Source organism: Chenopodium album, chromosome 15, assembly GCF_948465745.1.
Source record: "Chenopodium album chromosome 15, dcCheAlbu1.1, whole genome shotgun sequence".
Lineage (NCBI taxonomy): Eukaryota > Viridiplantae > Streptophyta > Magnoliopsida > Caryophyllales > Amaranthaceae > Chenopodium > Chenopodium album.
The window spans coordinates 603,952-616,584 of record NC_137848.1 but is presented as its reverse complement, the minus strand read 5'-3'; the positions used below and the strand labels follow the sequence as shown (position 1 = coordinate 616,584).

General features: G+C 34.2%; 2 protein-coding genes across 4 annotated transcripts; one reads left to right on the top strand and one right to left on the bottom strand.

The window, feature by feature from the left end:
- The first annotated feature begins 234 nt into the window (after positions 1–234).
- LOC145581463 (protein ENHANCED DISEASE RESISTANCE 2-like) lies at positions 235–4,866 on the top strand. Of its 3 annotated transcripts, XM_081638467.1 has the most exons (10): positions 235–544; positions 1,339–1,445; positions 2,186–2,574; positions 2,807–2,890; positions 3,002–3,170; positions 3,472–3,634; positions 3,713–3,841; positions 3,948–4,127; positions 4,253–4,375; positions 4,568–4,866. In XM_081638467.1, exons 3-10 carry the CDS (start codon positions 2,298–2,300, stop codon positions 4,679–4,681), a joined length of 1,239 nt encoding a protein of 412 aa, XP_081494593.1. In that variant the 5' UTR covers positions 235–544; positions 1,339–1,445; positions 2,186–2,297; the 3' UTR covers positions 4,682–4,866. The 3 variants fall into 3 exon arrangements, with proteins under 3 accessions (XP_081494593.1, XP_081494594.1, XP_081494595.1); XM_081638468.1 differs by lacking the exons at positions 235–544; positions 1,339–1,445 and adding an exon at positions 1,742–1,939; XM_081638469.1 differs by lacking the exons at positions 235–544; positions 1,339–1,445 and having other exon boundaries at positions 1,745–2,574; positions 3,038–3,170.
- Positions 4,867–5,897: 1,031 nt separating this feature from the next.
- Positions 5,898–11,275, bottom strand: LOC145582624 (putative WRKY transcription factor 3). Its single transcript, XM_081639601.1, has 4 exons — positions 10,748–11,275; positions 9,032–9,735; positions 8,784–8,942; positions 5,898–6,592 (listed from the first exon to the last, which is right to left on the bottom strand). The coding sequence occupies exons 1-4, from the start codon at positions 11,177–11,179 to the stop codon at positions 6,313–6,315; spliced, it is 1,575 nt and encodes a 524-aa protein (XP_081495727.1). The 5' UTR covers positions 11,180–11,275; the 3' UTR covers positions 5,898–6,312.
- Positions 11,276–12,633: the final 1,358 nt, after the last annotated feature.

Here is a 12,633-nt window from a genome sequence, read left to right as displayed (position 1 = left end):
ACAACCACAAAACAATATCAATGTATAATACCGAGTATTAATAATGGTAAAGTATTGACTAATATTATAATGCTCTCTCTATATATGTATATATATTTTACGAAATATTTCTAGGAGACCATAAATTGAAAAATTGAATCAAAGTATAATATTTGCAAAATGGGTAACTAAATATAAGTAGTTAAAAAAAATTAATTAGTTAAAAAATAAAAAGAAGAGAGAAAATAGGGGGGAAAAATTTAAAAATGGGGGCGGGCAAGAAATGAGGGGATCCGAAGATAATGGATAGAAAGTTTTGACAGTTTGATTATTTTCCTTTTTTTTTTTTTCCTCTTTATAATTTAACCTTCTTCATCCTTTATCCTCTCTTTCTCTCTAAATTATCTTTATATTTTTATTTTATCTGTTTTGACTGGTGGGATAGGAGGAGGAGGGATTTGGGGTGCTACTCAAAATAATCAACTAAATTAGGGAAGAGTTGGAGGTGTTGAATTCCAACGGTGCAGTCGAGTCACCGGAATTCTTCGCTTCTTTCTCTCCTCAGGTTTGCATTCTCTCTTACTTTACTTTTATATTCGTGTTTTTTTCTTAATAATAGACAACAAAGTTGTACATATAAAAAAGTCGTACATATAGGATCTTAGGTTAATTAGAAAGGTATGTTTCATACATTATGTTTTACTCCGTGAATGAGTTACAATTTTGTATTATTTCATTTTATGGTTTTGCATGTCACAAAATCTTGATAATTTAATAAAGAATCGATGAGGTTGCATGCCAAATTAATTCGCTAAATCAAAATGACCACTAAACGATTCCATAGGTTGGCTTGCTGAATTTCAACACAATTATTTAGATCTTATATTATAAAGTATACATTCGTCAAATTGGTACCAAATAAAAAAAAAAAGGGTAAAGGACTTTTCTAAAATAATTTATGCGCAATTTATAAAAAATTTAATTAACTTGTACCCACTTTAAAAGATTATTTAAATATTTATTGGTTGGTCATCCAAAACAAAAAAACTTTATAGGGGAGTAAAAATGGCTTCTTTAATTTTCTCAATATTTTTCACATTTTCTTGTCTTTTTCTTAACTTATTTTGATGTGGACATTTAAAAACTTAAGCTTATTTTTCTGTTACCTTTCTTTTTAGTAGAATATATTTGTTGTTATGCATTAATCATTAGCACCCTTAAATTCCCAGATTTCTTTTCTCCTTATATATAGAGCAAAAAAAAAGCTCTAAATATAAGGATGATCCTTTAATTTTAGGACCCAAAAATAAAATAAAATCAGATTATATATTTTCTTACTAGGTAATTTTTATTTAATAGGGATTGACGAAAAGCGGGTACTAATTATTTGAAGTAAGATTATTACAAGGCTACCTTCAAAAGCCAGAGTTTTCTTTGATTATTAAGTCCCCTTGATTTTTCTTAAGGTAATTTTTTTTTTCATTTTTGCAGTTTTATTGATTCGTAAACGAAACGAAATGTTATCATTAATAATTGGTCATACGATACTTATTGTAGTTTTATTGATTAGAATGTTGGTAAATTTTGATGTATGTACAAAGTTACTTTGTAGTGGTGATGATGATGATGTTTGGAATGAAAATGATAGGACCACCAAAAATAAAATGAATTTTTTGGAGGACTATCATCTTTATTTTTTTTTAATAATTGTTTTATTTGATAGAATTATTTTGCTGGCAATGTTTAATAGAGATCATAAAGGCAGACAAACTATGGTTTATATATGAATATGATGTTTCAGTGGAGCATTTTCTTAGCTGAAAGTGAGATGATCATGACATATATGTAGCAAGGAAAAGAGGGAAGAATAGAATTTCCAAATTTGTAATAATGTGTACTGTTATGCTTGGTATTTTTTTTTTTTGTTTCAAAAAATTGGTAAAAAATTTATGTTAGCTAGGTATGGGGTGTGTAAACTTTTTGAGTAACAAATTTGAGAAATATTTATCTGAATGTTTGTGCTAGGCTAGATTTGATGCCTCTTCTGCTGTTATATGTTCTGTAAAAAAAAAAAAAAAAAAAAAAAAAAAAAAAAAAAAAAACAGCATCAGAAATGATGTCTGTTTTTCTGTTTCTGTTTTCTATTTCTTGTGTATGAATGTTCTTTTAACTGTGATTTTATCTGTGTGTATGTGTGTGATCATAGGTACTCAATTCCCTCGAACGTGTCATCGTGTTTGGTAGAAGGTTTTCTTATTTCGGCGTCTCAGAATAGCTAGGAAAGCTATCATTGTTGTTGGGTTTTTCAAGCATAAAAGATGGGTGGGTGTGTTTCAACAACACACTCTAAAGTTGCTCCTCATAGGAAGAAGTATACAAGAAGATCGAGAAAATGTCGTGGAAAGTTGTGCTCAAACATGGGGGAGACTCCTATCAAAAGGAAATCATTTAGTGATACAGGAAGCCGCATCTCTGTGAGCGAGTTTGTACAAATTGACATTGATAAGGGAGGCACCACTACTTGCAGGAGATCTGAGGTTTCTAATAAATCATTCCATCTAACCCAAGTGCATTGGAACCACGTCGATGAAAATGGTATTTTTCACTTCCCTCTCATCATCTTAGGTAAATATCAAGGCTTCTGTCTTTTCACCTTAAATAAACAAGGAGTAGTTTTCATTTGAGTTTAAATAAATTCACAAAAAAGAAAAGGTTTATCATAAGTTCTGAGAAATTTTGAAAAGATTTTAATAAGGTGAAACGAACGAAGCCTATTCTAGATCAAGCATTGTTTATAATCTTATGATCGTATTCTGTGTGTATGTAGGAATTTGTCAGGAAGAAGCATGGTATGACTCAGTGAGCATACTAGATTCTGAATCTGACGATGATTTTATCAGTGTTTTCGGAGGTTAGCAGGACCATTCATGTCAATATACTAGTTTGAAGAATGGTTTCATTTTTAGCATGGCATCTATTTTACTGATTATTGCATGATTGTTTACGGGGGGTACGGTGGTAGATGGAAAATTTCTCAACATGTCAAACCTGTGGTCAGGTGCACACATGTTGCGTCCCCAAGCAGGACTTTCAATTCCATGTGCAAATGGTGATGAAAAGGCGCTATCAGGAGGCTCTTGGTCCGCAATTTCACCCTCAGTTTTCAGGGTTAGAGGCGAAAATTACTTTAAGTGAGTTGATCTCTTTTACATGCACCTCCATTTGTATGTCCTCTTTTGCAGCAGGTCTTGTAAACAAGTAAAGTCACCACGAATTTCAAAATGTCGCTTAAAATGACCAAGTCACATAAAAGTAAATTCCTTAGTGTGAAGTTGATATTTATGTGAGCTGACCAGTTGTGATATTCATGAAATACGGGGTGACTTAAGTTTGCTGAGTACACTGCACAGATTACACTAGAAGTTTAATTAAATGCACCTTTTAAGCTGATGTGAAGATCTAATAACACAAAATGACATCTTTGACATGCAGAGACAAAATGAAAAATGTTGCACCAGGTTACTGTCCTTACACTCCCATTGGTGTAGATTTGTTTGCTTGCTCAGAAAAGATAAGCCACATTGCTCAGCACCTTGAGCTTCCCTCTGTTCAAGGGAACAGCAAATTGCCGCCACTATTGATTGTTAATATACAGGTTTGGCACTTTCCTCTTTGAGCATTTTTTTTGGGAATGGTCATTTTCTAATATTAATGTTTCTGTTTTTCTTCACAGATGCCTACTTATGCTCCTTCAATGTTCCTAGGTGACATCGATGGTGAAGGTATAAGCCTTGTGCTGTATTTCAGGCTATCTGACAATTTTGACCAAGACGTTCCATTAGATTTCATAGACAGCGTCAAGGTACTTGTTTGGCCTCTCTAAAGTACTAACAGGAAAACTGATGTAGCAATTACTATAATTACCTAGAAAATTAGTTCTAAAGAGAGGACATGTTCTTACAATGCAGAAATTGGTGGATAATGATACTGAGAAGCTTAAATCAGTGGTTCCTTACCGAGAAAGACTTAAAATCTTGTCAGGGGTAGTAAATCCGGAGGATCTTCAGTTAAGTTCTACTGAAAAGAGACTTCTGAATGCTTATAAGGACAAACCAGTTCTGTCACGCCCTCAGCATGAATTTTTCAAGGTTGAGGAAGCACACTTCTTGATAATTTTGGCGAATGTGTTATTTTTCAGTTTTCTAATGCTTGTGATTATTCTGCAATAGTGCAATCTGCATCTAATAATGCTCTTCTGCTTTTTTTCATATAGGGACCTGACTATTTTGAAATTGACATAGATGTGCACCGATTCAGTTATGTGTCCAGGAAAGCATTAGAATCATTGCGAGAACGATTGAAAGAAGGAATTCTTGATCTTGGTTTGACTATTCAGGTACAAAGATGTCATGTTTTTTATTAAGAAAAAAACACTTCTGATGTCTTGATTATTAGTCTTGTCAGAATCTTCTTAGTCTTTTTGTTTCTTAAGACATGATCTTATCCTCAATTTGCTTTCTTATGCTGTATTCTTTAACACAACTGACAGAAACTGACAGCATTCTTCGATTAATCGATTGACTTTCAGGCTCAAAAACCAGAGGAATTACCAGAAAAGGTGCTGTGCTGCATGAGACTGAATAAGCTTGATTTTGTAAATAGTGGCCAAATATCCACACTTATGACCCTCAATGATGATTAAATTAAAATTGAAAACAAGTTTAGTTTGCTGGGAAGCCTTTCAGAGATCACAATATGAAGACAGTTGACACATTCTTTGTATAGTTTGCATCTGTATACTTCACAGTTCACAGTAATTTTTTTAGTGAGTTAAAGAGAAGGGTAAAATATAATAAAATGGTAGGAGAATCTAATTCTTTTCTAGAAGTCCTTCCTATTTGAAGTCACATCTCTCCTCACTCCCTGTCATTTATCTTTTGTTTAACTTCTCTTGAAGTCTAGGCACACCATCATTCTTCTGAGAGTTGTTGCTATCTTGTACAGCATAAGCACACTGTAATTTTAGTATCATTGCATACTATCATTCACAAAAGAAAACTTTTTTCGACTACCTTTTTGAAGTGCCTTGTATTAGGCAATTGGCAGGACAGTGAATGACAATGGCTGGTGTTGCGGCTGTTGCCCTTTTTGTTAATGGGCTCGAAGCCTCCGAGCCTCATAAGTACAATATGGTTACTGCTGAACACACTGGTGCAGTGTTAATCATCTGAAAGACTAGACTAACCCGAAAATGACTTGATAAAAAACAAACCTCACCTATACATTGGCGGATCGTGCATTCATTTTATGGGAAGCCATATTAATGTAATTGATATTTAATAACTATATCATATATGTGTAAAGTAACAAATCATAACAAACATATTTATTTACTGTCAATTCCGACCACAAAATGATGGGTAGATCCTTTTAACAATAGTTCTCATAACCAGATCTTGTTGTGTCAAGTTTTGACAGGTCCCCATTATTATGCGGTATAACATAATATTGCAATTTTCTGATGTAAAATAGTCAAAATTGCAAGAGTTGACATCTTACCACACTCAAGTACTAGAAGTCTAGAAGTGTTACATTGTGCTCGGACTTTCAGCTGTTTGGAATAAATCTGAATACCAAATTGCAGTTTTGTTTCCAATTGCGCAGAATACAAAGTAAAGCCCTATAATTCCCAGATATAACCCCCAAAAATCTCCAGACCAATTCTCTATATGCCCCTAAAATTTTCTAAACACTCCTGTGATATGCAGTTTTCGGCTACTTACAAATTTCAGAGATATATCCTATCATTCTGCAATCCTGAGAACCACATATACCCATCACCACAACAGCAGAAACAGTTGGTTTTAAGTAGTTCAAAGTTGCAATTATATACCTTTATGATTCATTGCTCAAGTCTCAAGATTTAGGAGTTTGATGAAATTTGAAGAAGAGGAACCAGTAAAAATTTCCTACATAAACGAACAAGTGGTACAATTCTTTGTTTTCCCATGTACAAAAGAATACATGTCAAAAACTCAAAATAATTAGGTACTAGACTAGTGTACACAATCTACACATACAACAAAGTTACTAACAAATACAATACAAACATAAATATTTCCCAGATATTTATGAGATTCTTGATTTCAAATTTTCAACAATGTTCTCTATCTCTTGTATACTTGGCTCTTTCCTGTGTGTATCAGTTGCAAGGTCCCTGGGCCAAGATAAAATTCTGGCCAAGCAGATTCAAAGAAAGAATAGAGTATCCAACATATTGAAGGACATCTGTATCTGTATCTTGACTATTAAATATTTTCTTTTGACACAAGTCTATGTAATTCTTTCTTCTTTTAACCTTAGAAGTGCTACAGGTTGTTGATGAGTATTCGTAAATTCTGTCTTACCAGCATAAGAATTAGTATTAACTGCTGAATTGTGTGGTCTCAGTTGAGATGAGCTGTTTGCTGTATTGTGGCTACTCATTCTAGCAGCTGGTACATCATGGTCATGCTTGCCTTCATAAGTTGTAATGACTGCTTTAGGGTCTGAGGCTGCACGTTCTACGTGCTTACGCACATTGCATCCAGCATAAGTGCATTTATAATAACTCCTGTTGAGAAAGTACACATATGTCAGATGGATGTAGACTGTAAAATGAACGTAACTATTGGCAACTTCACTGAAGTGTTACATAAAATTACATGCCAAATAGATTATAAGACTACAGGAGTAATTGGAAACATGAATGGATATTATAAATTCCGACACATTAAGGCAATTCTACCCATAGATTCAAAGATGAACATCTTAATACCTTACACAACTACTGTTATTCAAAACTCGAATTCCCTTCTTGATTAGCCTGTTGCTAGGATCAGGCTTTCAGGACACCTATGCATGCACTTTTGGCAGACCCGCCATTTTCTATATCTTTCTTGATGGTTTATCACACAGATATCCTACCACAACTTAACAATTCTATGCAATCACATTACTAAAGACAATACGGAGTAAATGAAAATTACAGGGGAGAATGGTTTTGTTTGCATCATTGCACAATGCATGTACTATTGAATCTTCCTTAATTACATTGTATTAAATTTCAGCAAGGTCAATAATAGATCTCTCTCAATTTTATATTGATATCCATGCATTTGAATTTTAACATCACACAAGACCATGACTCTATGGAAGAGAATTTACAGATAACAAACACAATAGAAAATCCCTGGAAAAAAAAAATTTAGGATTTCTTATAATTATTAGACAATAGCAATAATTTTTTTTTTTTTTTTTTTTTTTGGTGGGGGGGGAGGGTGGGGAGTTAACAGAAACTTGATCCTCATGGTTCAATATAAAGCTCTGAAATTGAATTTTGGTTTCAGATTTTGACAGTAACCTTACTAAAACAACCAACAAATTCAAAAGATCCCTAATGCAACTGATTAGCTCACACCATCAGGTTTCTGAAACAAAGATCAGTTCTCAAAACTAATACATATTCCTTACACGATTAGGTCAATTACCTATATCTAATCTTCCTAAAAGGCTCCGTGACAGCCAATACACAAAAGATAAGTTCAAAGGGAAACAAGGCAGTATATTGGTCAATACAATAACAAAACCTCAAAACTCTTCAGAGCATCAAGTACCCTCTTTTCCAATATTTGTCCTGTACTCCAGCCAGTTTGAGGAAACAACATTAGAAAATTGTATGCCTTTCCTACTCATGGCTCTTTTATCCTGGGGATCATATTTAAATTACTAGAACTAGTGTGTACCCCAGGCGACGCCCCAGATAGTAATTATGTAATTTAAAAATACATATTCCTTGCAATAAATTCAAGGGTTGACATGCATTTGAAGTCTTCCTTAAGGTATTAAGTTGAAAATGATAGTACCAGTCTCTATGGAGAGGTTAGACGTGAAATTTTTTGACTTCAACATGTCAAAGGCATTCTAAACTCAAACTACGCACATCATTTAGTACCTAAACTAGCACAATAACAACAAGAAGTCGAAACCTTAGCATACTAGCAGCATAGAAATTAGCACTTTAACAGCCTCACCCCAATGCCACATTGAGAACATAATAAGCAGCAATCACATGGAATATTTAACTAGCATCCTGACTCCAAATCAGGGACCAATTTTCATATAGTTGCAAATATTGCAATACAGAGCATTCATAATTAAAAAGCTATTTGTGTTTGAGACTAAAGGACAGCTATATACAACCACAGAGCTAGAAAGTGCCTTCAGTTAAAACTTCCACTAAACCTCAGCTATCTCCAATACAGTTATAAAGATGTAAGTTAAGCTTCAGCTATAGTGAAAGTGCAGAAGAAAGGGAAAAGGGTTATTCGCCAACTCATTATCAGACAGCATATTCACATAAATATAGTGAAAAAGTTGTAATTGATACATGCTCCTTGAAGGGATGGCAAGCAGATATTATAACATATTCAGCTGAATATCATAATGAGAAAATTGCAAAAATATAATCTAGACAAAACTTGCAGCACAATGCACCAATTTATAAAGAGTTGTTTGGAAAGATAATTGATAACCTGTTGATTGTTCATCTGTATGGACTACAAATTGATATACTAGATTTATCAATCATTAAACAGGGAAGTTGAAAATAACAGATACTTGCCATACTTCACAATAAGTATAATCATGCACAAAAAGGATCACTACCAAAAGCTCAAAATTGATAAAGGAATAGCGTTCACATTCGAAATAGTTTCTATATAGCGTGTAGTTACCCATATATTAACCGAAGAAAATTCACTTGCCTTGGATATGGATTGCCTTTGACAACTTTCTGTCCATACTTACGCCACCTATAACCATCATCCAGAAGATCAACTTCACTAGTTGTTTGAACAATAATTCTGGGTTCTGTAACTGTCCTATGTGAAGCTGCTTGCTCTGTAACCCGGACTTCAGTAATCCTTCACAAGCAAGTTAAAAAGTCCGATCAGCACAAAATCAGAAAACCAAGGCATCAACAGTATAAAGTCAATGCAGATACAATATATACCTTCTCTTGGCATTAGGTTCATCTTCATCCCCATCGGCTTCTCTAGTTTCACCATTGCCCACTTCCTCCTCATCACTAGATAATTGCTCTGTTGTAGCTTGGCTAGATTCTTGATCTCTTTTAGGCAACGAGTAAGCCATGCTGTCACTATTGCTATTCAAGTTACTAGCTTGTGGCTGCGAAACAGATTCTGGGTTTCCATGAGTTCCCACATTTTCATTATTATTTCCACTGTCCTTTGACCGTTTTTGTGGTGGCTGATGATTGTGCTGACCCTTGTAGATAATCTCAGTAACTTGGCCATCAAGAGAACGCTCCACTTTTTTCTTGACAGGACAACCAGCGTGCGTGCATTTGAAATAACTTCGTGGATACTCACTTCCTTTGACTTGCTTCTGTCCATATTTCCTCCAGTTGTAGCCATCATCGGCAGGCTTATCAACAATGATTGATGAGTAGTTTGATCTTTGATCAGAACCAGAAACTTGGGCTGACTCCTTAATATCTCTGGAATCATGTGCAGAAGATGTTATATTCTGTTGGACTGATGTATCGGGGGCAAAACCTGGAAATGGCTCTGATGCCGAAGGACCTAATGCTAATGAAGACTGAAAGCCACCTTGCATATGCAAATTAGCTTGGGCCTGCACAGCTTGTGCAGTAACCTGAGCTAATGCCTGCTGGTGAGACATACTGAATGGGCCCTACAGACAAACATTCTATAATTAGAGGTACGGCTTCAAGTTTCAACCATATGTGTCTTCTGTGATTTCCTAGTAGAATCAAAACAGTTTGTCCATGAAAGAATAGTTAATCAAAGCCTCAAAGGGACATAGACTCTTTCCCATGAGAGTTTTGATGAACACAAATATAAATGTAAGAAAATTGTTTTCTTTTGATGTGCAAAATGACCGCCACAAACTCTTTAGCATGAAAATTTTGTCAGCCAAACACAGAATACTTTTTGTTGTGAAAATTGTGCTCATTTTTTTAACAGAGACCCATCTACTTCCTGTGCTAAAGGGTTATGAGGCCTCATAAAAAGAATCAAATGCTTTTCATTACAAACTACGACACACTTAATATACACAAACGAAAATTCAGCATGAACCAGTGTCTGAAACAGATTCATAATCACCTATAATTTCAACAACCATTGTAAGTTGCATCATAATTCACAATGCCTCTTACAAACAAAAAGACATTATTTTTAAGTACCCAGATATATATATCTCAGCAAGCAAGCTTCATTAATCTACTACAGCGAATTCTACCTCATTTCTTGCTCAAATTCCGATAATTTTCTGAGTAATACCTTGGCATTATACCAAAATTTACAAAATTTCTTTCAACGGGAGGTAGCAATCCATCATAAAATTCTAAAATATCAATTTTTTAAGAGAGCAAATCATTTACTTTCGCCCCATTCACCATTCCCGAAATTAAACAAACCCACCATCAAAATTCATCATCATTATCAATTTATCATATTCATGATCATAATCATTCCCTTCAATCCCAACAAAAATAAATTTCATGATTACATCTGTGTCTTATCAGCTTTAAACCCAATTCCTCACTAAGTCAACTCTACATTTTGCTACCAAAAATCTTTCTTTCTTTTTTTTTTTTTTTTCAAAATTAGACAATGAACAAATTATTACAAAACAAAAACAATAAAATCCAAAACTCATACAACAAATTATAAGAACCAACCTGTCCAGGAAATAAACCAGGCGAATCGAGCAAAGTAGCCGGACTAATCCCAGGAGAAAGCATAAAAAACCCTCCTCCACCTCCTCCGGCACCGCCTTGCTGTGGCGGCGGTTGCGGCGGCGGAGAAATGACCAAACCGGAAGGGCGATTATCCTTAAACCGGACTTGGTCCGGTTCAGAGGGCGGTCGAGGGGAAGCAATAGCACCAGCTAAGAGCTGAGAGAAGGAGCGGCAGTCGGAATCAGGATCGTTCTCGGAGAAGAAATTGGACACCAGTGTCATCGGGCCAGGGCTGAGCCCGAAACCTGACCCGGTGAACAAGGACTCGATCCCGGCTCTAGAAGGTAGGGTTATCGTCGGCCGTTTCGACGACGTAGACGGTGGCGCCGGTGGTGGTTTAGCTGAGGATGGTGCTTCTTTGTTATCCGCCATTTTTGTTACTTCAATTATCTCCTCTTCTCGCACTTGCGCGGTTGTTTTTTTTTTTTTTTTTTTTTTTCTATTTCCTTTTTTTTTTTTTGTCTTCTGAGCAGGTGCTGCAAGAAAAATGAGAGAAAAGGTTGAAGTGCCTTTTTATGAGTTCCGATTTTTTTTGTTTTTTAAGCATATTTGTTTATTTATTTACCATACCAAACTAATGGAACAACATAAAATGATCTTTGGAAAAAACAAATTTTGGATCAAGGAGTAGATTACAAAACATTCAATGTACAGTAAGATACAACAATGTCCTTTTATTTGTAGTAGTGTTTTACTTCTCTAATTTTTGTTAACGAGTACGAGTACGGAGTTATATAACAAGTACTCCTTCCGTCTCATAATACAAAATATATTTAATATTTTTTACATGAATTAAGAAAGTTGTAGATTTCTTAAAATTAAGGATTAGAAGTATATATTTGTATTTGGGCTTAGAGAGATAGAAAGTAAGAAAAAGTCGTACATGAGAATAATTGAAGAGATAGAAATAGAAAGTGTTGAATAATGTATACTTATAACGGTATGATGAGGATATATAAAATGCAAAAGTCAAATTATGCGTCTCTGCTCAAATAATAGAGGTACCCCTCTGAATTTTTAAAATAAATTCACTTTTTTCACTTTTATTAATATTAATAAATTTCTATACGTAATAAAAAATATATATATAGTCTTGTAAATATTTATTTAAATCATCATATATTATATTAATAAGTACCAATTATTATCTAGTTTTTATTTATTGATAATTAAAAATTTATATTAATATACTCCGTATCTATTTAAAAGAAACGTTTCAATTAAAACAAACAAGGCAATAGTGTATACTAAATGTATCGAATCCAAGCATAGGATTGATTTTTGGATGATAGTGAGAAAACAGAAATTTTGATATAGAAAATGCCGTGGTTTTCATGTCTATGTGCTTTATTATGGGTTTATTTGTTAGGCAACTGATTTTTATTTTTTATTTTTTTCATTTTTAAAGGAGGCGGCTGAGCCTATGATTGAAAATAGTATTGGCAAGTGGCAACCTTGGTCCAATAATATTATATTTTATAATTTTATGTACTTCATTTATTAAAATAGTGGGGAGATCGCATGTAGCCACTAGTTATCGTGCACAAGCACAACTATAAAATGTAACGTGGTTCATAACTTGGCAACCCCATATTTTTGCCTCAATTCCCACGTCGTCCCTACACAACTATCTTTGAGTATCCATTTTCGTCAAAAAAGAAATGGGTGAGTAGCTCAGGCGTTATCCTAAAGTTTCTACTTTTGTAGTTGTGAAAATGATAAATTTTTAAAAGTTTTTTCAAAATTGAAATCGACAACGTTCTGAATTATTTTTTTGTTTTCCCCTATGGTTATTTTTTCAGCACTTGGAAATTGGAATACTAATA